The sequence below is a fragment of the Leptinotarsa decemlineata genome, unplaced genomic scaffold, assembly GCF_025532065.1.
Source record: "Leptinotarsa decemlineata unplaced genomic scaffold, Ldec_3_MD MMD2_tig00026328_RagTag_RagTag, whole genome shotgun sequence".
Classification (NCBI taxonomy): Eukaryota; Metazoa; Arthropoda; class Insecta; order Coleoptera; family Chrysomelidae; genus Leptinotarsa; species Leptinotarsa decemlineata.
Genome location: NW_027412688.1, coordinates 37153969 through 37180129, shown reverse-complemented (window position 1 = coordinate 37180129; position 26161 = coordinate 37153969). Strand labels below are relative to the sequence as shown.

General features: G+C 37.4%; 2 protein-coding genes and 1 long non-coding RNA gene across 5 annotated transcripts; 1 reads left to right on the top strand and 2 right to left on the bottom strand.

The window, feature by feature from the left end:
- Positions 1-347: 347 nt before the first annotated feature.
- Positions 348-25861, bottom strand: LOC111503735 (dorsal). 3 transcript variants are annotated; one of them, XM_023158121.2, is made up of 12 exons: positions 25454-25861; positions 21694-21753; positions 13902-13961; positions 13217-13349; positions 9960-10163; positions 7395-7573; positions 7053-7288; positions 6493-6733; positions 4929-4997; positions 2452-2520; positions 1338-1452; positions 348-1190 (listed from the first exon to the last, which is right to left on the bottom strand). In XM_023158121.2, exons 2-12 carry the CDS (start codon positions 21710-21712, stop codon positions 1163-1165), a joined length of 1353 nt encoding a protein of 450 aa, XP_023013889.2. In that variant the 5' UTR covers positions 21713-21753; positions 25454-25861; the 3' UTR covers positions 348-1162. The 3 variants fall into 3 exon arrangements, with proteins under 3 accessions (XP_023013889.2, XP_023013890.2, XP_023013891.2); XM_023158122.2 differs by having other exon boundaries at positions 348-1187; XM_023158123.2 differs by lacking the exon at positions 21694-21753.
- LOC141485540 (embryonic polarity protein dorsal-like) lies at positions 5041-6487 on the bottom strand (the record flags this gene model as incomplete). Its single annotated transcript, XM_074182384.1, has 1 exon — positions 5041-6487. A coding segment is annotated over one exon (1182 nt), but the record flags the coding sequence as incomplete, so codon positions are not given.
- On the top strand, positions 22864-25699 carry LOC141485393 (uncharacterized). Its single transcript, XR_012467175.1, has 2 exons — positions 22864-23027; positions 23197-25699. It is a non-coding gene; the product is annotated as an uncharacterized lncRNA (long non-coding RNA).
- Positions 25862-26161: the final 300 nt, after the last annotated feature.

The following is a 26161-nucleotide window of genomic DNA, read 5'->3' as shown; positions in this document are numbered from 1 at the left end:
ACCTATTCCTTCTACGCTCAATTTTAATCAGAATGCTATGAAACCAAGTAACAAGAATAATTATATAATTCAGCTCATCAAATTTAGGACGACACTTGAGAATTATCTCTCTTACCTTCTTTTAGAGAATGCAAATCCAGTGTCGAAATCAAGAAATTTTTTCCTGCATTAGACAAGCTGTAGATAATTTATACCAAGTTTTGCTCTCATGAAGATGCAAGAAAAATTTGATTTAGACACTTTATGTGACATATAGGTATGGTATATGATAATTCTTGAACTTTGAAATAACCCTACTTGATATGCATAGAACCACCACCACGAATAGGACGAAATGAAACAAAATCCATAATTAGACAAAACTTTAGGAAAAATATATACAAATCTCTATTATATGAAAAAATATTCAAGTAACCATGTGAATAACATTTATGTTACAAACACAAACAAAAAATATTCATGTTTTAAACTATAGTTTATATATAGACTATTTACATCTACAAGGCACATATAAAATCCAAAAAATCACAGAAGAACTCAACAAATAATTAATATTAAACCACAAAATCAGCCAAATTTCTTGTCACATCTACTAGCACACAGAAGCAGATCAGTTGGAATTTTCTACGTAGTTTCTTGTACAGGCAAGGGACACCACCGTGTACTGCTGTTTTGATATCAAAATTGAATATTAACAACGAATTAATTGAAAACAGGTAAATTTTCCCATAAAATTCTGATCTAGTATCCATCTACAGTGATACGTATATGAAAACATGGCCTGATGACCGTAATTGACAAGGTCGGCGTTTTCCTCTTCTTTAATTGTACTCATGGACATGAGTCCAGCTACACAATTGAGACCTTTCAATTCAATGCAAGACCTATTTATTTTGATAAAACTCGTTCAGAGCCATATTGGTGAACTTTGTTAGGGAGTCTGTCATGTTGATATCGCTGTTGGCCTGTTCCACGGCGGGCATGATGTCGGAAAAGGACAAATTGAGATCCGGAAGAGAGTGCTGCGAATCCACAGCGCTTACCAATCGTTTTATTTCACCGCTGTCTAGATTCAAAAGATCGTTTTGTTCCGACATGGGATTGGCCAGCTCGGCACCGGTTATGTTCCAGTACTGGGTAGCTGTTGTCGGCGGTTGGAGGGTCATTGGAGCGGGAGAATCCCATATCTGCTGTAAAGCCAATCAGTTGTCAAAAAAAGTGGAGAAAATATATGACTTTGGAAATGAGATTGTAAAGTAATAGTAAACTATATTTTTTAATTAATTCAAAGATTAATTTAATAATTTCTGTTTCCAAAAAAACAAATCTTTCTTTACCTGAACCTGGGGAGATACACTAATATTTGGAGCATAAAGCGGGCTAGCTGCTCCCCAAACGAACTCACGGACCCTCCATAAGGACTAACGGAACCTCCATATGGAGAAGGCGAACCTAAACAGAGAAATTAATTGTTTTATTACGATGAACTGGCTAATTTCATCTGAAGAGTAGGTCACTTGAAAAGGAGAAAAACATTTTTTGACGAAGACATGAAGAAAAACCAATGGTTTAGATAGTATGGAGGTTAGAGGTTAAGGAGAACCGTTTCTGTGTGTGAAAAAGTGTCCGTTAAAATGTGCTAAATAAAGGTGGCGCTACAGTAGCAACAGGGTTTTACCACAGCAATAGTTTTAGGTTATATTGACGAAAGTAGTTTGGACTATGTAAACATGTTAAGTGTTGTATATTATACTGTCATTAACTACTCTAGTCATTACAATTATTGAATTTCCTATGTGCCTGTGCCTATGCTAGCGCCATTCTGGAAGGTTTTTGAACTGTTATTTACTGCTGAAAGCTGGACACTTTTTCAAGTTTCCTCTCATATGAGACGGTTCTCCTCACCCCTACCTTTCATATTAGATAGGCAATTGGAAATCGGGAATGAGATTTTATTATTAGGTTGTTTCAAGAGTTTCGTCCGTTTTAATGTCGTGTTTTAGTATCTCCATATCTACCGTGTCGCGGTATATACTGATTGATTTTTTCAACGTTTTTACTATGAATTCAAAATTCGCTTTTGCGGAACCGAAACGATCCCTTTTTGGATCTAATTGTTACAAGTGATGAAGAGTGGACCCACTACAACAACAGATGTTCAGAGGATGAATATCAGAGGTCTGTTTCTGCTCCACGACAATCCCCGTTTCACAAATCACCTTCGTCAATAAGGAGCTGGCAGAACGGCCTCTGTTGACTTGATCGAATCCCGAGCATACAATTTTAATGCTGATGGAAATATTTGACATGTATTACGTTGGCAAAAGTGCACTGACTCAAATGGCACTTAGATTTAAATATTACAGTTTGAAGAACACTTATTGAAACGGAAAAAACTTTTGAAATAACCTCATTAAATGACAAATATAAATTCAATCAAAAACAACTCACCTCTTGGTTCGGGTTTGATGGAGGTACTAATAGAAAAACAAGGAGTGCCAAATTGATTTCCACCTGCAACTGTTGAAAATAATAACTGGTAAGTTCAATAATATATAGGTCAGACATTGAGTTATCAAACTGACCACGTTTAACTTTGCCATTTTGCCAGAATAATGCATTATTTTTAAGTACATGACGGAAACATTTCTCAATCATTTTTCTTTTTTTTAACCAATGAACACTTATTTTATTCACAACAAAATGCCGAAGTTTTATTCCAAAAGCGTCCAACCTACATCAATGCACAGTTTGAGGTTTGAAACTTGCTCCTGACAATATAATCATTATTAATATTAATACATTTCATTACAAAAATAAAGCATATGTACATTTTCAGACAACACACTTATTACAATGAAAATCATAAAACAAAAAATCTCTCAGTGCGTGCATGGAAAGATAATTTTATCTGTTTTTGAACAACTTTAGAAAATGAAGGGTTTGATGTTACCAGCTAAAATACGTGATGGATTCGGCTGATACTTGATGAAAATCCATAACACAGTCAGGAAACACTTTATCGTGTGATTTTCACTAAACAGTTTTACAAAAACGCAACACGTGTTTTGCCATACCATAGCTTCTTCAGGAGTGTCTACTACTATATCTATTTACTATACTATACTAGTATAGACACTCCTGAAGAAGCTTTTGTATAGAGAAACACGTGCATCGCATATTGAAACGTTAGATCTTCCATCGCCGTCATTTTTTTCTACCCACGCTTAATTTCAAAAAACCGACAACGCCTCATAAGTCGCATCGCCTCCATAAACAATGCTTATTTTTCGACAGCTCTTACTGCCATCTTCTGGCATGTTGGATCGCACATTGAAACGTTAGGCCCTCCATTGCCGTCGACGTCATTTTTTTCTATCTACGCTTAATTTCCAAAAACCGACAACGCCTCATAAGTCGCAACAATGCTTTATTTTACAACCGACAACACCGAAATGTTTGCGTTACGTTCGTTATTTTTGAAACGGATCAGTTCGATGCCATCTCCATCTCTCTTACACTCATACGACAAATCGGCACCTCTCACTTTTACACACACACTTATGAAAACCCATCCTCTCGCTCTTACACACACATTCTTATGCAAAAACAAATTTGAGGTTATGTGCAAAAACTCTGCCAGGCCCCGCTTTGTATTTCTACTTCTTGTAGACGAACTGTTTGGTGAAAATCCCACAAAGTGTTTCGTGATTACTTGCTAATAATGATTGAAAACCACACATGAAGCCATGCAACATTTCTAAGCACACTCATATAATACCTTGTTTCCTATCTTGAGAGCGCTGAAATTGGAATGTAAGGACGTCTAGTAATGTTTTAACATAGATCCAAATTCCCGTCACTAACACTGATATATAGATATTATTTCCACTTTTTTATAATATATTTTGGAAAACAATAAATTTGTGGGCACACCATCATCACACACCCAATAAAATGTATCGAACTTTTATCAGTCGGCTGTGCTCCGGTGTTAATATCAGAAGCATCAAAAGTGTTTTCTGTTTTCACAAATCTACATATTAGATTCTCCGATTTTTGGACAAAAACACGTAATGATAGAAAACTCGTATATTTTCTGTCAATATTATAAAAGCAGATATAAATGTATAAAGCTTGCAAATCTAACGATCTAGTAAAAAACTCTCCAAGATCAACACACTATAAATTTTTCAACAGACAACCCTCTTGAATAATATATAGGCAACAAAAAACGTTTATGAAATAAATTGACTAGGTCTTATCTAGAGAAAAACATTACATGGCCCCGTATATCGGACAGTTTTGACGAGACGAATCAACAAAATGAAAATGAAACAAGTTTATTATAAATCAGCTCACATGTCCAACGAAGCTGGCAGTGAATTTGTTATCCTTACTTCTGTTGGACTGTTTTGGTCCTTCAAGCATGATGTTACTAATTTGGGGAAAATAGAAACATCTCGTGAAAACTAAGATACATGGAGCGACATGGCATTGTACAAAAACAGATAAATAAACGGAAACTCAACAATCAAATTTCTCAACAAAAACATACGTTGTATGAATATAAGTAATAGAGCAGGCGCCCACATTGATGACAGTAATAGGAATTTAGACGAATCATAATATATACAGATGCTTTTCTGGAAACCATTCAGAACATCTCATTTCTCTGTACATGTGATACCAGAATTTTGGGAGAAGCAAGTTGTTCAAAAAGTCAAGCGAAAAAGCAACAGATGAAAAAGATTGTGGAAAATCGAATGAAAAAAAAACGACACTTTTAGGAGTTTTCAGTTTTGATCGAGAGTAATATGTTCAAGAACCTTTCAGATAATGAAATATCAAAGAGTTTTGCTTTCAAACACTGTGCATAATGAGTGAAGTCTAACCACCATTAAGCAAGATCAGAAAAGGAAACTTACTCTCAGATCCTTCCAAACTCCTCAAATCCTCAATTTTTTGTCTCTTTGGCTCTTTGCGTTTCAATGGTTCTAAAAATACACAGTCGATAAATAAAAGATCTAAAACTGGTTGAAAAAAAAAACGAAAAAATAATGAAAACAAAAAATGTTGCAACTGAGGTGGAATTCTTCCAAGTAAGATTGACACTTTCGTCACTTGTCAAATTTATCAACATTTCTGAAATGGATGAATGTAAGGGTGTGTATCTACAGATGACTCTAACGTGTCCCAACTCTTTTCATATAGTCAACTGAAATATTAACTAAGTAAATTCCACCTCTGTTGCGAAACATCGCTCAAAATTAGTTTTCGAAGGGAGCGAAACAAAAAGACGAGCTCAAGTCTTGGAAGCTAGCCTGGCCAGAACCTCTGCGTTCGTCAGCAATTTGCCACCCTCTACCGGGGCGTAGTAGCACGACATCTCGTCAAACTCGCTTTGAGTCGCATGTGGCGCTATAGCGGTATAAAGTGCGTAGTGCTCCGCCTCCGTCAAGTCCAAGTTCATGTCCACATCATCCGAATCATCGATGACTTGATTAGTGACTTGGTTAGTGATAGGTGCGCTAGGCGGGTTCAAGGGAATACGAATGCTGTTCGACGAGTGTGTCGACACGTTCCCTGAACTCTTTCTCAAACTGTTGTCCACCTGCAGCAGCGACCTTGAGCTCCTCTCCAAGCCGTTCTCTGCCTGCAGAGACTTATTACTGGAGAAAATGTTGCTTCTGCTTGAAGGAGTCACGCTAGTCTCGCGTGACTGGCTCGCAGATTTGTCTTTCCCGCGGCCGAACAACTTCGAGAAGAAGCCGCGCTTCTTGGGGTTCGGCAGTGTGGAGTAATTGGGCGTGGGAGGGAGCTGCTTGAGCGGAGGCGACAGCTCGATCTGAGATCTGGGGCGCTGCAAAGACCCCGTGCAACTTAACCTCGAGCCGCGGATCGTCGAATTCGATCCGTGCAAATCGGACTTGTTTAAGCTCGTCGACGAGTTCCCGATGAAAGTCTCGATTTTTTTCGTCCTTTTCGGCGGTAGAGGGGGCTTGTCCGCGTCGCTCTCTCTCTTACTGCAGACCGCAGGCTCGCACTGCGTCAAGTCTATTTCGACGGGGTTCTTGAACGCCATTTGCAGGCTCGAGTAGGTCTTGTTGTCGTCGAAAGCTTCCAGAGGCTTATCGACTTCACTCAAAGCTTCGTTGAGCAGACGGGCCTGGGTTTCGGAATAAATTTCGTCCAGCTCGGCTACTTGATCGATGAGCTCGTTGAAGGACTTCTCCTCGACCACCGCGTCCTCCTTCTTCAGTTTCTTTATCTCCGAGTAGTCCGTTTCCTGATTCACCGCATCCGCGCGGTTGTTATTGGCTTCCACGACAGGTGACACGGTGTCCTTCCAGCCAATGTCGGAGCACTTCTCCGGTTCGGAGAAGCCCAATTGGCGTTTGGCGACCAACTTTGCGTCGTGCGCTAGTATGCTGTTGAACAAATTATAATCGCCTTTTTTGGCTAGGTTCCTTCTGAGGGACCACCGCCTACCTGAGTTGAGCAGATACGATGGCCACATCTCGAAGGGGAGAGATTCGCTCGTTGCGCCGTCTGACGGCCTCCTGAGCTGAATGAATACTTTTACGGGTTCGGTGACGTCCAGGGTTTTGTATCTCGGCGTTTTGAACCAAATGGCGTGCTGCTTGTGCACTTGGGAGGGTTGGAAGTCAGCGAAGGCTTCCCAGTCGCTGGTTTCTTCATAGAAACGAATCTGGATATCTTCTTTAGCCACCTGCAATGAATAGATAAAATCAGGAAAGGCAAATGTTAACTTTAGGCCCCTCGTTGGGCGCCACAATTCAAAATATATTTCATTTATCAATTAGAGATTCACTGTTTTTTTAAAATTTTTCACATATTTTACAGTTGTGCAAGCTTATAAAGCGCCCAAAAGTTCAATGTGGTAATCTGTGTGAAGCACTTTGGCCAGATCAAGGAATATGCATAGACACGATTTGTTGTTGTCAAAGGATTTATAAATATGTATATTGTAATAATGTAGTTATATGTATGGCGAATCACACATAAAGATCAATGATAGTTTGACTAACCTTTTCGCACAAGAGGATGATGTCCTTCTGACCTCCGTCCACAGGGCTGACACAGTCCGATAGTTTAATTATGCTAAGGTCAGACATAGCTTTTTTGTCGTATATCGGTTCGCTTACGACAGGCTTCAAGGGAACGGTGAATTTTCCAGGAGTGTCACCTTCTAGGAAAACTTGGAAACAAAGCCGAACGGTGTTCAGATCTATCGAAGTAGGTTGATTTCTATGAGCGAAACCAGCTGAAAGAGAAAAGCTTATTCAATTGGGAACTCAGTGGACATTCTGCATGAACCACATGAAACATGGAGGTTCGAATTATACAGCGAGAGAGAGAGAGATACTTACTTCTGAAGGGATCAACTCTTATTTCTTCTCGCGTGCGTAGTGCATTTTCTATTTCCTTCTTTTTGACACACTGGATGCCAAGGTTCGAAAACTGGACAGTCATCGTGTCAACAGGAATTTCCAGGGTGCACACCCCTCTCCTACACCCCTCTCTGCCGACCAAGTTGTGAGGATGGGGTCTGAAACAGAAGCGAGAAGTTAGTTTTTTGACAAAATTTTGTCGTTCATTTTAGATTCGTTTATCTGGTGCACTATAAGTGCCACTCCACCTCCAACAGCATGGGCACTTCCTGCGGCGAGCGCCAAGAGCCCCGCCTTGAATAAAGGCAAGGGACCGGCTGCCCCTGCAGGAAAGCTCCCTCACTTGTGCACCTCCACGGAGGGAACCCCAAGAAGGTTGAAGAAGCCGCACAACGACAGTAATGTCTCCGCACCGTCTAAAACCTTCGCGGATGCCACCGTGAGACACCTCAAGGTTGTAAAGAGAGTGTCTGTTCAGCGAGTCTTGGCCTACACCTGCCAATATAAAGGAGATGTCTCTTAGTGACCTGTCCACCTTCCTGGAAGGGACAGGATGGACGATGACCTAGGAGGACAACTCCTCGGGAGAATGTACAATGAGTCACATGTGGCCTAAGTGCTGTGGGATTCTCTTTTCGAACTTTTCAGACTCCACACGTGCCATTTTGTCAAAATTGTTTTAATGATAGGAGTTTTCAGTGTAATTGACCACACTGTATGTAGAGCAGCAATAAATCAGTTATTGTGAAATAACTAATAATTATGGTAATATTATGCCCATGATAAATGGGCGTCGATTTCCAGAATCCAGATTTTATTCAGAGCAAAAACATTCCCAAGAAATACGTTGAAGCGTGGCTGATAATTCAAGGAGTTATTTGTGAACATTTTCCAGTGAATCTAATAAAACTGTTCGCTCATATCATTATATTTTTACCCATAACAATAATTATATTTATATAAATAGTACCAATTCTTACATTACGAACATAAAATTAACGACAATGTCAAGGTCAGCAACTCTATTCATCGATTCATTATCGAGTCAACACGAAACAAATACGGCGTGTCTCAATAAAAATAACAAAATTCTTTGTTGAGTGAATCACATGAAATGTTGTGCGTGCTTTTATCATTTCGCCAGTCTCCGGAATAATGAAAACTCATAAACACAGTACTATGTCAAAAAGTAGCGGTCAAAGAAACGCCAAATATGTATTATTCATTCAAATTTACTGTTTCGTCTTCAAAGTAGGTCCCTTCCGAAATAATACACTTACCTACGCCAACATTCCAATCATCCAAACATTTTTTTAATTGACTTAAGTACTCGCTGCGAATTCTCTTTCGTGGCAGCTATCGATAGAAAACGGGTGCTCAAAGAGGTAATTTGGGTTTTGGAAAAAGAAAAAATCAGCCGGAGCCGTATCAGGTGAATACGGTGGCTCTTCGATAATATTTGTTTTCGGCCAGAAACTAGCTCACAGTGATAGCCTTGTGAGTTGGTTCAGCTTGTCAGCTTCTGAACGTAAGTCTGGAGTTGCTTCGTTTTTAAGGTACAGGCCGTTGAAGTTTATAAAAAACTACTTTCCCGAAAATCTAGGGGCTGTAAGTGAGGAACAAGGAGAACGGTTCCATCAAGACATAAAAGAAATGGATCGCAGATACCAAGTTCGGTGGAATGTTAACACGATGGCAGACTACTGTTGGATGTTACAAAGGGAAAATTCTCAAGAGCACAGCCCAAAAAGTACCAAAAGAAGCTTTGACGGAAAAAGAAAACGTTTTTACAAAGACTTATAATCACTTTGCAAACAGTTGTGTAACACTATTATGCTTAGTTTAGCTATGTAGCATTGTTTTTTTGCTTTTACTTCATGTTAAAATAACAAAAATAAATCCACAATTCTTCGTTTTTTTGTACTTTTTAATTATTTTATCCTCATTTTGTAGGCAAACCTTACGTGATAGATAAAAACAAACGTCATTTTTGAAATCAGCGCAAAAAACTACATAAAGATCAGTTAACGAAATCAAAACAATTTTTTAAAAAGTTTTTTTGCAGACCTGTGTTATTTTTTTTGGTTTTTTTGTCCATGGATGGTTTTAGTGTAAAAAAAACAACAAAAAAGTCAGTGACGTTCTTTTCTCTCAATAGCTGTGTTTCCCACTGAGACGCCACTGGACCTAATAATTTCAATCTAGTTCGGGCTAAATGAGCACCTTATTACTTCAAATAACTGTAGCAAATTTCAACCATATCGGTGTAAGGATATTTATGATATATTATAAATACGGTTTTTTTTCAACTTCAACGCCCTATATCTCAAAAACGAATCAACTCCAAACATACGTTCATAATACCCTTTTTTTTTAAACGACCTAACGAATCACCCTCTGAAGTTTCGTACTTTAGTAAGGAAACACTCCGTATAATGACTCGAAAAACCAAATTCCCTCAAATTTATTCAAGCTGAAAAAAAGTTAGTATTGTTCCGAAAAAGATATCGATACTTCTTTCAAAAATAAGCGGAAAATACTCACTTGTGGGGATGGTCCTTGGTCACACAGGAAACGACTACTACGGCTTTGCCTTGGTAGCCTACGATTTGAATGGTGGGATACGTTTTGTTTTCAGGGGTGCTGTTCGTTCCGGGGATTGACCCCGCCGATCTACCCTCGCATTCATATCGAAACCTAAGGGCTTTGGGGGCCGGTTGTTCCACTATCTTTATGTAGGCTTGCTGTCTGAAAAAAATAAAACATTATATAGAGATTATAACAAAACAACTCCGAAATTTATCTAAGAATGAATCTTTCATGGTCGTTTTCATCAAACACTTGTAATGGGCTTCTTTCATAATTCTTAACCTAACCTTCTTTGGTTCTTTTCTCGGACGGTTCCCTAATGAAGATTCTACTGTGTGCTTCTTATTGGTCCATATCCCAATCTGGTTTCTTACCAATGATTTTGGTACCCCCCGAGCTGGTTCAGGACCTATATATGAAGTTGATGATCCACGTCTAGCGGATCTTCGGGTTTGTCAGAGCCTCTGGTGCTCTCTTGATGTCTGTAAACATATTGATCCGCTCATTTCTTTGAGGTCTCAATTTAATAAGCCTTGCACACTGCAAGATAGCATACACTTCCGCCTGAAAGACGGATATTTATAGTCCTAGCGGATAGCTGTAGTTTAAATTTCTATCCGTTCGGTATATTCCAGCTCCCGTTCCATGTTTGGTCATGTTTGGAAGTTGATCATTTGTAAAAGGGGGGCACCTTAAAAGACATATTTAAATTTTTTTTTTTGAATAGCATCAATATGATGTATGTGGTAATTGTAAATTGGATACCATTGTATGAGACTAATGTCCGTATTCGCCGTATTCTCTGTAAAGCGAAGCTTGTGTAAGCCCGCTTAAAACTCAAGGCAAGCTTAAATGTTCGCGGTATGCACCACAGAACAATAAACTTAGCGAAGCGCCAAAATAACTTGGCAACCTTGTATCTTTTCGTGAATAAATTACTGTTTAGGCGCCAATTCTCAAACTACGAGAACCGAATGTAAGGTGAATTTAACAAAATTTGGGACAAATGCACTTGCTGTTGTGGGGGGAAGTACAACCGTGGAACGGACGATTTGGGATGCAAACTCCTATGGAGGTGCATCACTTTTCGGGTCTTTAATTCGAGTCCACTTCACTACTTCAAACGTGTAGAGTAAGATTGGAACGTCAAGCATATTTGTTGCAGCAACTTTGTTCTTCTCCGACAGTCCCGATAACCAGATTTGTCGGAGTTTGTGCTGATACTTGCCGCGGAGAGAGTTCTTCACTGCTGTTACCTCCTGTAAGTGGTTTTGTTCCACCTCGAGGTAAGTATAGGTGAGTCTCTCCGGCATCCAGATGGTGCAGGTTGTTTCCATCTACGAGCTGCACATCCTCTCCGTAGTCCCCGCATCGTCCTATTATATGATTTGTTAATAATCATAGAATGTCCAAAAGCTTGGCAGTACTTTCAGTACTGCCAGTAATTTACAAACAGTTTGGTGTACTAAAAATCGTTTCTAGCACACATATATAAGTCTTGGAAGAAATTTATCGCAACGCTGTCTCTAGAAACAATTTAGTTTGTGTATTTTATATTTCTTCTTCTATGATTTCGATCCTTGTTCTTGAGAGACCATTTGGCCAGGACTTTTAGATTTAGACTAAGTAAAAATTTGGAAACGTGCTTTATACGAAATTATCAGTATCAATATAAACAGAAAAATTGTAACTTCTTCATTTTGTAATACAATTCCTCGAATCTAAAAAAAAATCTTTGCATCTGTGAAGCTAAATCTCTCAGATACGAAAGGTTGCCTTTCATGTTTCGAGATTTGGCAGCATTGTTGTTGCAATCTGGCAACTGACAGCTATATCGTGAAGTTGGAAATTTTTGAGCTTATACGTACTCAGACCGTTTTGACATACGCGCGCTATTTGTGATGTCTACAGTAACTTAAAAGATTTATCTCGGCCCAAAAATGGAATCGAATCGTGAACATTTTCGTGCGATTATTTTTTACAGCTTTCGACGTGGATTAACTCAGCAACAGTGCATGGATGAACTTAATTCAATTTTTGGCGATGAAGCTCCATCAAGGACCAGTGTTTATCGATGGTATGGTGAATTCAATCGTGATCGTATTTCACTCCAAAACGAATTTCGTGAAGGTCGTCCAAAATCAGTCGTTCCGAAAACCATTGATACTGTGCGCGAACTGATATTGCAAGATCGTCCTATCGTGAGATTGAGACAACCTTCGGCATTAGTGGGACCAGAATACAGTCAATATTGCATAAACTTCTGACTGTCAAAAAAATTGTTCGCGTTGGATCCCATACAATTTGTCAATCGTCGATTGGTCAAAGGAAATGCTCAAAAATACGAACGCGGTGCTTCCAAACACGTCTATGACATCGTGACAGGTGATGAATCGTGGATTTACGCGTATGAGCCCGAAAGTAAACACAGCAGTCGACTGTATGGGTATTTCAAGACGAGCCAAATCCAACAAAAGTTGGTCGCGAATGAAGCACTTCCAAGCAAATGGTCGCCTGTTTTTCGGAAAAACTGGACATGTCGCAACCGTACCACTAGAACGATGCAGAACAGTCAATTCTGAGTGGTACACAACCATTTGTTTGCCAGTTGTCTTCCAAGAAATCAGGAAAACCAACCGCCGAAGACGGATCACTCTTCACCACGATAATGCGAGCTCTCACACATCGGATCAAACAACTGTATTTTTGAGCACCCAAAACATCGATTTGATGAGTCATCCCCCGTATAGTCCTGACTTGGCACCGAATGACTTCTTTTAATTCCCGCACGTAAAAAACAAACTGGTAAGTCATTTAGAATACATGTTTTGGAGATACCTCAATCAGAGTGGTAAAAGTGCTTCGACAATTGATTCAAACGCATGCAAAAGTGTATAGATCTTCATGGGGAACATTTTGAAAAACAATAAAGCGATTTTCGATGATTAATATTTGTTTTTCTTCTCCAATCCCCAAATATAAAAGGCAACCATATAAGATCTTATACTCTTATTTGTTGTGGGATCATAATCATAACTGACAGCTATTTTTAAACGTTCTACAGTTCAGATGTGTCTGTAATTATTTCTCCCAAGTAGGAAATTTCCATTAAAATTGTATTCGATTCAAAAAAATTAGGAAGTCATTAAGAATGAAAACTGAAACCATCATATTTTTCCTTGAAGGAGTGTGTAGGTCTCTCTTTCTCTTACCTTTTCGACTGTTGAGGGGCCTGGGCTGGAGCTGCCCGTCGAGGCACCAAAATCTCTCCTCCGCCGTTGAACATTTCGCGGTTTTCCGTAACAACTGGCACTCTGAATTCTGGATCGGTTTGGATAACCTCAACTGAAAAAAAAACCCTTCGTGTTACTGCAACCTCGAATATCAATGATTGTCGGACGGTTTCTGATATAAAATCAAATGGAATGAGTGAAATTAGTTTATCTAGAAAACTACGCTCTCGTATTAGATTTGGTTAGGTGTACCACATGGTTCGGTGGATCAGTTCAGTAGTTGGGGTTACTCTTACTTGAATAACTTTTTGTTGTGGAGAAACACAAACATTGCAGAACAAATATCGAACATCCCTTCTGTGCTCGAGAGTATTGAGGTTGTGACGTTGAGTATCATAAAAAAAAGAGTTACCTACTGATGTATGCTCATTTTTAGAAAGGGTCTCAAGCTAGAGCTAGAGGAATCAGTTACAATGCTCTAACATCAATACACTGTGAAACTGCACTCTTGAGGGATTTCTATTATCTCAGATAAGAATATAGCATTCTGAAACTGAAGAGACCGCTAACTTAACCTCAGAAAATCTTGAAATAGGTGCTGGGAATTGGATTCAGGGTACTGGTTAAAGGGAGGAGGATGATGAAAACAAAACCATGTACTTACTGACATCACTCAACTCGACATCGTCATCCTGCAGTTTTTCGCCGTCTTTGCTCGCATTATCTGAAAAAAGTTTGGACCATTTTACAAACGTATCGGATGTATTCATTCTCAGGCAAGTATACTCAATGGAAAAAAATATGAACACGAAGTTAGCCAAAAATGCACCAAGATTTGTAATGAGTGATTTTTTTGCTGGTATATTTTTGGCAACACTGTTTTTGTCGGATCACGTGTGAATCGTGTCTTGTGTCATTGTCAAACTTGTTCAGTTTGGTCTATGGTTTTAACCATGAATCGACTTACGAATGAACAACGCTTGCAAATTATTGAATTTTATTATCAAAATTCATGCTCGGTGAAGAAAGTGCATCGTGCACTTCTTCCAATTCATGGGCAGTTTCGTCGGCCTACTGAGGGAGCTATTCGGAAGCTTGTGACTAAATTTCGAATCCAGTTTACATTATTGGACATTAAACCACCAACACGCACACGTAGAGTGAGGACCGAAGAAAATATTGCGGCTGTATCCGCCAGTGTTCGTGATGACCGTGAAATGTCGATTCGCCGCCGTTCGCAGCAATTGGGCTTCTGTTACTCCACTACGTGGAGAATTTTGCGAAAGGCTCATTTCTGGCTGAATTTAACGCCTTTGGATTATTTCTAGTGGGGCCATGTTAAGGCTCATGTCTACAGGGATAAACCAGCAATGATTGACGCTCTGGAAGCCAATATTGAGGCATTTACACGTGAAATACCGCTCGATATGTTAGAGAGAGTGTGCCAAAATTGGACGTTGCGCATGGGCCATCTAAAGCGGAGCCGCGGACAACATTTGCATGAAATCATCTTCAACATTAAATTATACTGATCGTTCTATCGATTTCAATAAAAATTTCATTAATTTTTTAAAATTTTTTGTGTTGTTTTGAAAATCAAATCCTATACCTCTTAAAAAATCACTCGTTATATCCAATCATTAGACCAATGCTGATTTTTCCCCTATTCATTGTTAAATAACAATAAACGACATTAACAATGGATTAGGTAGAAAGCAGCGCGAAACCATGTAATATTTACTATTTACGTGATTGGAAAAATATTTGTATTGTCATAACTCAAAGCAAAGGGTAAGCTAGTTATTGGGAGAATGTTGATAACTATTTCCCTTTCTCGAACAGGTGAAGGTGAAGAGGTTCAGGTAAAAATTTAATGAATAAATGAATCATTCGTTTCAATCTCCACCATTCTCCGAAGAAGGTATTTTAAGTAACCTCTCTGCAACCAGAACAAAATCATTACTGAAAATAAATGTACGACGTTTGTTCAAAAAATAAGTTGAACTTTATCTTTTATCACAAATTTTTATTTTGTCCCTCTCAAAGAATTTCCCTTAAATATAATACACCCGTGCCCGTTTATTTTACAATCCTCGGAGCATTTCCCATATGCACTTTTCAGTATACCCTTGAACTATATCAGCGTTTCGGTGTTTGTCTCCTCAATTGTCGCAAAACATGGCTCTCTTCAATCTTGGAAATAAAAAAGTCGCACGGAGCCAAATCTGGTGAATACGGTGGCTGAGGCATGATTACGGTGTTGTTCTTGGCAAAAAAATACGGACAAGCAATCGAGAGTGAGCAGGTGCACTATCGTTATGCAAAAGCCATGCATTGTTTTTCCAAAATACTGGACGTTTTCTTCGAATTGCTTCTCGCAAGCGACGCATAACTAATGTGGCAAGAACTCTTGATGCAGCACTTGACTCTCTTGGGCTCTTCCATTGGGATGATTGGATTTTGGTTTCGATGTTAGCTATGACATCGAGATGTACGTAGTCCGCAAAATTTGAACATCCATCTTATTTTTTGAACAGACCTCCTATTAAAAAACATGACCCCTAACATAAAAACGACAATCTCGGCCAATAGTGACTACTTTCACAAACTAAAACTGATGATCAGCCGTTCTTAATATTAGAAATAGCAACGGTCGTCTTCCTTCATACATACAATATAATCCACCAACCATTTAATTATATATAGCCACTATCCCTACCCGCGTTAATCTTTTCTGTACGACATGATCGTTTTCTATTTTTAAACCCCAGCTGACTTGATACTGATGCGAAAATATGGCCACTATATAAACGAAATTGGAATTCCTTGACTTTGAGATGATGATAATACCGGTTGGGATTTTCTGAATTCGAAATATTGACAGAGCAGAACGAAAAATCTGTTCGTTCTTTTTTAGTCAAAAATCAGTTTCCAGGTGTAGAAATTGTCGATGTATAAATATTAATTTCACATAGGTAAAAAAAGTAAAACAAAGTATTCATACAGGTATTACACATTTTAGAAACTAACAAAACTAAAATTAGGTTGAATCATCCAAAGGAACAATTCGCTTTTCCTTACCTACACAGTAGGTTAATGGATTGACACTTATCAGAAAACAACTACTCCCCTGGCTAATACCACGAAAGGCGTTGGATTATATCCTCCGGCAGGTGTCACTGCAGGATTGTTCATCAAAGTAATTCCTTTTGGAATTACTGCAGGGAATCGATTTTCAATAGGGAATGTTCCTCCTGACGAAAATCAATTAGTTTTCATAAAAGAGCTCAAAAACAACCCATTTTATTAAACTTATCATTTCAACCTTTTTCTTCAAAAAATTATTTAGATACTTAAAAAAGAGGAATGAAATAACGCATTCAACATTTGAAGGGATTCGTTTCTATTTCACCATTTGGCAACATCGGTTATAGCTAATAAAGGACAATGGATCTGTTACCTGTATGAGACAAACAAAGATGACATATTTCAGAGGTGTGCTGTTCTGTTTACTTATGTTCCGAGTCATTCTGTGACATATGACATTTTGCGCACCTAACCTATCTTCTTCTATATCAATAAATAACAAAACAACTGTTGTTTATGTGGCTTGTGGAGGTGGTATTGAACTATAATTTATATTTTGCCTTAATTGTTGATTTATAAAGATAATTTTTCTTTTTTAAAGTAGAATATCTAGGTACGTATAAATTATTTCAACTTGATATAGGCGCTGTTGCCAATATGTGAATTAGACACAAATCCCTTTAAAAATTGAAACCCAACATTTGAAACATCAATTTGAATACTTTTCGAAGTGAATTTGAAAAACTCGTCAATTAAACTCAGCTTTATTTTGTTCAAACTTGCATTTGCTGTAATAACCCAAATATAGGAACATTCCCCATTATGTGTGATTGATAAGTTGTTTATTTTGTGGTAATTCATGATCACTTTATTGAAATGAATAAAACCACTTTTGTCTAATTACCGCTAGTATTATTTTTTATTTATACGACCGGTTTCAGGTTTAACCCCATTATCAAGTATATACTTATACCCGAAACCGGTCGTATAAATAAAATTTACTAGTGGTAATTAGACAAAGAAGTGTTTTTATTCATTTCATTAAAGCGATTTTCAATTATTGGATCGGGCACACTCGCAGTCCGGTTTCGGGCTATTTGGCCTGTCGTCAGTGCAAAGTAGTATTTTACATCAACACGAAGTCGATGATTTTCCATAATTAAAAATTATATTCTTTCAGAGTATCATCCTTTGAACAAAGCTGAAGCGAATGACAAGCAACATATTCGCCATCGCTCCCTCTGGCTGTAGACGGGGTACTAATCAACTATATATAAGGAAATGTATTTCCTTTTAAGAGGATTTGGGTTATTGGATATGCGGTTGGTTAGTTCCTCGTGTACAGCTAGAGGGGGCGATGGCAAATATGTTGCTCGTTGTTCGCTTCAGTTTTGTTCGAGGTACTTAATTCTGAACTGATTAGATTTTTAATTATGAAAAACCATGGACTTGATGTTGAGGAGGGACACTACTTTGCACTGACGAGAGGTCAATTAGCCCTTAACCGGTAATTGAAAATCGATTCCGGTAGTTGTATCGACAACAGCATATGCATATATGGATATAATCCATATGTTTATTCCATGACAATTTCTCATTAATGCATAATACCACAAAAATGAACTGTCACTAATGTCAGGAATCAGAATCATGCTAATTTTCAACCGCGCAACTCAGTAGATGGTACCTATTCTCTAAATTTACAGCAGTTAGGTAATTCTTGAAAACTGACGTCTCGACCAACTATTTCTTAGCTTGAAATAATGATTTTGAAAAGTAAACATAAATATCAATTTGTTCACGTACGTATAGTCTCACTGAGCTCTTGAACGATCATTGGCGACAGGTCTAATCCATCCTTTCAAGTTGGAATCAGACAACCAATGTTGAGAAAAAGTTTGTTTTCGAGACTTTTTGTATTTTTTTGAACACGTCCCGTTCCCGTCAATTTCAACTGGGGTAGCTCTTTCGCTCTAGCTACAATCAGATGAACTATCTTCCATTTCTACTGTAATTTGTTCCATATAATTTATAATACTCGAGACAGTCGATACTTTCAGTTTCAAGATATTGGAGGAGGTTATATGGTTTATGATATGAATGAAAATATCCAAAACTATTCTTCTTCTCTTTCATTATGTAATGGCCTCAGCTACTAAGACTATATTGACTGCATTCAATTATTCAATTGTCAGCTTCGAGTGCTGTCCACTGCCTCTTCTTCTTCCATATCTTTCTCAATATTGTTCATTTGTAGAAAATTCCGCTACTTTATTTTCAAATCCGCTACGCCGCTACCGTCGAGTAAATTCTGCTACGGAGAAATTTAAAAATAATACAGTGATAACAGTTTCAATAAGCTAGCAGAAATCAAGAGCGAACTTGCAGATGCTTCTACTTGTATATCAGTAAGAATCAACACCTATCTACATTATTTCAGAAATTCTACAGCATGCCAATTGATTCTAAAGAAGCGCAGAAAATATAAAACGTACTATTCTAATACAGGTAGTTGCTGATATTTTATAAAAACTAGGGAAAATATGTAGTTTGTCACTTATATCGGCCATGTGTTTATTTCAGTGATCATGCACTTATAACGTTTTGTTACGCACGAAAAATGTCTCTACTGATTTGATTTCAATAAAAAAAGTCTATTGATTCGTATTATTGGTGGAGTTTCTTCGCCATTTCGAATCCTTTAGGCTTATTTGTTTTCTTGGTAAGATTTGTAGTTTACATAATTGAAATATCACTATTACCTGTAATGGTTGTTTTAGATTACGGAAATATTCGCAGGACTCGTAATTTTATAAATTGCAGGAAAGTGTATCTTGAGGCAAACTTTTATTATCAATTGGTCTCATTTTTTCGCGAAATGAGCAATTTTTTTCGTCGCCGCCAGATTCATTCCCCACATATGATGGAAGAACCAAATAATTTCGCAAACATTGAATAGCAACCTTTATAGTACCTTCATTTTTTGAACAAACCTCGAATAATCCTTTCCTCCCTACATTCAACTCACTGCTGCATAATTCACATCATTAGGGATAATTTGAGGAGATTCCTCAAATATTAGGAATGTTTCGGTAATGATAGTCTTCCTTAATGTGCATACCTACGATCTGGCAGGGACGGGCTACTTTGCCAAAATATTTCAGTTCATTCACCGCCGAAAATAGATTTGTTATGCCAAGCAGCCAACACGATCAGCTCTTCCAATTCACCGTAAAAAATAACAAAAGCTACTCCATATTGCACTCTCGGTGTATCATTAATGATGTTGATTATTTATATAGTGGTATCAAACTGTTAAAGCAGTAATCTGATATTACTATTTTACAAGAGAAATATTTTAACTTTCCAATGCAATATCAGTTAGTGAGCTGTCGACTTAACTTTCCTAGGTTGAACATTTTCATTGTTCACGTGATAATATACCATTTACGCATCGACCATCACTCCATATATACAGGGGTTTCAGCCACGAATTGGAGGAATTTACCATTAACGGAAAGGAGTGCGCCAAACCACCATTGGTCGTTAAAATTCATTGCTAGCCATGAAAAGTTTTCTTTTATAACAATAATTGCATGGTCAGCCATGGAAATGTTCACATGAAACGATAGTTTTCAACGTTTATTTTCACATAAAACAAAATCGCGACCACGACCGCGACAAAATCGAGAACTTTGTAGGTATCATAGAATACGCCGAATACTTCCGTTTTATGTGAAACTACCCCCAGCAGCACAAATTTTTCAAAAGATATGACTTTTTCAATCAAAATGATCCAAGGAGTTACAGGGACATTTACAATCATTTATAATCTACGTATATTTTTCTTTTTGTTTTTACCTGTTGATTTTTCTGTTTAAAGTTTTACTGTTGAGCTTGTTTCAAAAGTTTATTCCGTTTTCACGAGTCGGCATTATAATTTTTCGCTCGCCATTCGTTAAGTCGACGAAGTCCATTTTTGGCTGGTTTTGATTGGCGAAAGTTTTATCGGCGAGACAGTTATCGAAATGCTTGAAAAGATGGTATTCGCTTGGCAAGAGGTCTGGGAAGTATAGTGGGCGAGGCAGATCTTCGACGTTCAATTCGTTTAATTTTCCGATGGTAATTTGTGAAACATGCGGACGCGAGTTGTCATGGAGCAGGATCTGACCTCTTCTGTTGACCACTGCTGATGCAATTTTCTCTACATTTCGTCTATTTCCTTACAATAGGACTCTACTGTGATGATTTGGCCCGTTTGCAGGTTAACCACACCGGACTCTGACCACACTTGTTTCGTCATTCCATTAGGACTCTAGGACATCGACTGCAGGTGCGTCATATCTTAATGAAAATCTAGAGGTGATTTCGAGTTGCGGTGAAAGAAACCAGGTTCATTTCAATGCCTCAAAAACACCCAAAAAGATAAATGTCTCCGAACCGAATATAATAATGCTTCGATAAGTTTGTGGGGGGTTAAAATTGACACCAATATCTCTTAGCACAATCACGTCGCTGGAATTACAGAAGCTGCTTCTCAAAAGCTTGGAACACTGTTCCGAACCAGAAAACTGTACAAATCAGACATCTTTTGGAGTATTGTTCACATGTATGGAGCTCCGCCCCTATAAGCATACCCGAAGCTGTTGGATTCCATCCAGATAAGAGCCATCCTCCTGATTGGAGACACAAACATCACTTGCAACCTTGATGGTCTTGAACATCGAAGAAAGATCGAAGATTGTCTCTCTTCTATAGATACTTTCACGGGAGGTGTTCAAGTGGCACATTTGATTCCACCAAGAACGGTACATATCAGTAATACGCGACGGACTGTGGTCTATTCAATACACCTCGAAATTCACTGTTTAAGAATCCTTTCATTTGGGGAACTGCGTTTATGTAGAATGCACTTCCTGATAACGTTTCGCCTTTGGAAAGTATCTCGTTGCTCATCGGAGTCCAACCATTGTCCTTAACATCTCCAGTTGTCGTAGATGAGTCATTTTTCATCACACGTGACGATCCGATCCAAAAAAGGATCGTTTTGGTTGCACAAAAGCAAAGAACAGACTTCGAGAGATCTGTTTTCCATGCAATGCGATGTTTCACTTATTGTCTCAACTTTTTTGATTTTTTTTTTCAAAAATTACAAAAAACAATAGCTATATTGATTCAAATGTTACTAACGCGAATGAAAACAACATCATTTTGGTAGTCGTTTATTATTGCACAATTCCATAACAGGTGAATATTAATGCAGAAACAATCAACATCAAAATTAGTCTACAGCGACACTACTCGAAACCAAAACAAAAGAGGCATGCTTCCAAACAAAAGTGCAAAACAAAACACATAAAGTTACACACCTAAGTTCTGATAATCCATGACTCTTTAGTAATTTCTAGATGCTGTTTCGTCTACGGCTCCTTTTACGAAAAAAAAAAAACGACCATATTTTAGTGATGATATGACATGACTCCGAATAGGTAGTGTCTAAGTTTCTAAGTTTCTTCAGTATACTTGATTTCAACACAGTTCAATACTTATGAAACTCGGAGTATTAGACACTGCCTGTCATTTATTTTGGCAGTTTTCTAGACTATTATTGTATGCATTCATACTTGTGAAATACAAGTCTTCATTATTAATGTCGAAAAATCATGATATATATATATATATATATATATATATATATATATATATATATATATATATATATATATATATATATATAATAACAGATATACCTTCGTCAAAGAATTTTCCTATTTATTTATACATTGAAATTCAACCAGTGACAGCAGAAATAGTCCTTTGAAATGTTACAGTTTTTAGGCCTTAGCGTGCGTTTTCTAGAGGATGCAATTTTATTTATTTTTTGATGTGTAGGGGGTTCGTATTAGCTTATATACAAGTTTGTGGTGTCGCAACCCTTGTCCTTCGGCCGCCATCTTGGAAAAATGGTTGCGAAGGGTTTTAGAGCTGCATCTCGTTAACTAGCAACCCTATTAAAAATTTTATGGATCATTACTTGTAGCAAATACAATTTTCTACAACTATCTTCCTATTACATTTTTGGACACATTTTCTTTTAAGCGTTGTAATTTTCCTGTCATTTATGAAATGACATCAGAGCAAACTTAAATTCATCTAAATTGTACAGCGGAAAAGCATTATTTCTCAATGAGTTTGTTGGATTGTAGAAAGGATCTATTATAATGAGAAAAATATATATCACTCATATGAACAAAAAATACAAAGAGTTCGAAAAAAAATTTAAAACCACTTCTTCAAAACTGACAGACTACTTTAACCAACCCACCAAGAGGGTCCAGCTATCCCCAAGTTTTATAAGGATATGATCTCAAAATTTTTGAGCTGAAGGTATGTGATGACGAGTGATAAGATTAACTGCAGTATAATTTTGTTTTGATAGACATTTGAGTTTCCATGATATTGCACAGAAAAATTCTTTATCTCAAAGATAAATATTGATGAAACCAAACCATAAACGATTCATAAATTTATCAGAAATATTCCATGAAGGATAATTTTAAAAGAGTCTCAGTTAGCTATCATGTTCTCTATATTGTCGTTGCTTTACCACAGTTTTTGTTATAATTTCTTGGCAATATTACCTCGAAAGGTCAAAACCAAGGAATGAAAATGGAAATTTCATTTAGTTCTGCCTTAGAAGAACGTACGTAAATTTCCATTTTTTATTCATCAATACCAACAGAGCAAACAGTAATCACGAGTCCGTTGGACAAGCGATTATTCTATTTTTTACTTGTATTTTATTTCACTTTCAGGGTTTTTTGCTTAATATAATTGTTATTTTCAGCTATTTTTAATATTGGTTGTTTCAGAGATTTCAAATAATTTTATATAATATTAGACAATGGAAGTCCGAACTAATGGAATAAGTTTCGATTATGATCTTGAGATTTCTGGATATCATTGCAAAATTTCCCTTAGAAAAAACGTGAGTGCTGATGTATTTCAAGAAATAAACCCAATTGACATGGAAACATTTAAGGAAGGCTCTTTCTGATCGTCAATAATGAAGGTGACATTCCTTATCTTTCTGATAACCATATAGAATTGACATTGCATTTATTCCTAGTTTAATTTTGTAACGCTGCCAACAGAACCAACGAAAATTTCCTTTGTAAATTCACATTAAACTGCACTGGAACAGTGCAGTTTACAAATTTGAAATATTTTTCAAGTATTCTGAACAAATTCATGTTGAAGTTCTAATTTTTTTTGTTTGGTTTGTGTTCCGTGAAATTTCGTGTACTTTATTGTTGTGGTTTCATGCTGTAATTCATTTCAATCAACACTGAAATTTGACAGATGTTGATGCCACTCTCACATGGTATTTTTTTGATGTTGACAGTGATATGTTATCCAAATTATCTTCGTTTATTGAGAAGTAAATGAAACTAACTCACTCTTTTCTTTCGTGTGAATTTAAATGATTACCTGAAAAAACGATATCATCCAACTGGCTAACTTGGTCGAATTGATTCGAATGATTTGAAAATGCCACCGACTGGTTCAGTTTTCTTATCGGCCAATTGAAATGCAGCGCGCGACAGTTGATACACTCTGAACGCACCTTAAAAATTTACGTTGGAATTATTTTTACTCGGATATTCACAAAATTCGCCAGTATGAAAAAGGTCATCAAAAAAAAGACGACCAATGATCATTTTATTCGCACTTTTTGACCATATTTAAATAAAAACGGTTGTATATGTTTCAGTCAGTTTCATGATTGGCAACATTGACAGTTAACACAAATAAAGAAAAGGACGTGTAGTTACTGTGTTGATAATCGAACATCTTTAAAATTAAACCGGCGTTTAATAAATTTATTTAGAATTTTCGGCATACCGCGACTATTTCTGGTGCACGTGAAGTTGAAATTGTTCTTTCTGGAATAACGGAAATCTCCGAAACGTTCATTCAATATTCTTTGTGTTGTTACTGCAATACGCACAATGACAACTAGCAATGCATTTTAAAGTCTTATTGATAAGATAAGCAATATCAAAGATGTTGTATTACCAAAACATCAAACAATTTTATGAAACGTGGTGAATTTTTTCCATTGCCATTTCAGTAATTACACTTCAAATATCAGTGGTGCCAATATTGGAACTCGTGAAACATGTGCAACACTACGTGGATATCGTCAATTGGGTTTCATATGCACTCCCTTCAAGAGTTGCATATTGCTACAGATCTGCCACCCTTATCAGCGTTTGACACTGACTTCTTTGCCGTTACAAATAGCTAACCTTCTTTCAGAGAATGTTGACCCTATGTGAATGTAACGCAAGCTTTAGGCATGAATGACTAAATAACTCCATGAATACTGAAGAAGAAAGCTTTCTCACACCCGAAAATTCTTGAAAGGAATTCGCAAGTGTGTCTATAAAGACAGTAAAATTTCAGGATTTTTCAACAGATTGAAAAATGTCATTTTATGAGTCTTTATTACCGAAAGTGAATTTCTGAAATATTCCCACTTTTGAGTCGCTGTATCTCCGAAAATAAAGCTGAGCGCCAAGTTTTGACTTCACATTTATAATCAGTGGACAAAAATACATATATCCAAGCGAAACTTTTTCAAAAACTAGTGCGAGGCAGATAAAACGAAATTACCAAGATATGTTTGAGTCCATCCCTTCTGCAAGTGGTTGGATCATTATAGCCGTTACAAATGTGCCATCCGCAATACCCACTTCCGTGACGTACTAGATAAGACCACGGAAACCGGTATCATTTTCGATATCGATAATAAACATCACCAATAATTGATAACTTTCTGAACTAAGTCGTATATTTTCCCTTCTATCAAAAATTAAAACATAAATTTCACTAGAAGAATTCGCCATAGAACTTCCAAGAACTTTTTATGTAACACTCTGTATCCATACACAAACAATCTCTTTGTCTTCTTGCTGTTCGATGAGAGCAGTTTCGTGATGCAAAATTCTCGCGAATAATGCAATGCACTTTCGATTTAGAAATTTTCAATTCCCGCTAAAAACCCGTTGAATCACAATAGCCTAGAAAACTGCCAAGTTTATTTCTCCACAAACTATACCATACCTTAGAACATAACATTACAAATCCCAACAAACTTCAAGGTCGACCAACCATCATCATAACTAGGATCACAATTCACTGAGGATGTAACGAGTCAGTAAACAAACGAACAGAGTTATAAAAATAGGGCACTTTCACTAATACTCAAGTGATATCCGTATATTAATCCCAAATTCGCACTCAACAAAGACAAGACAGCTTCAGCGCGAACCAAGAGCCGAGCAAAACGAACCAAACTCGAGTTTATTTTAAGAAACGGTGAGCGAAAACAATTCTTAGAAATCTGAGTTCGGGAGCTGCGATTGGATGAATCTATCACGTGTGCCGTGAAACTGAACGGAAACAACGGGCGGTCGCTTGTTTTACGCCTCGTGTACAGCACTCCTCGCCGCTTCTCTACGACTGATTCGCGTCCGATCGGATCGGACTTGTTTGATTGTCTTGTGGTTTTGCGCGATAGTACAGCGTTGCCAGATGGAATTATTTGATTTCTTGATTGGTTGGCAGGTGACTCATAGTATTACAGTAGTAGAATACAGTGAAGATAATCAGAAAGATGCAAGTCACTAAACTAGACTAGGTTACTTAGAAAATTACTTCCATATTATTGAGAATTCGTATCAAGAGACATACACTTGTTAATTTCAATAGTCACAAACTGAGTGTGTCTCTGTATTCAAATTAATTCTTGAATTTTGAGGGATTTCAAAA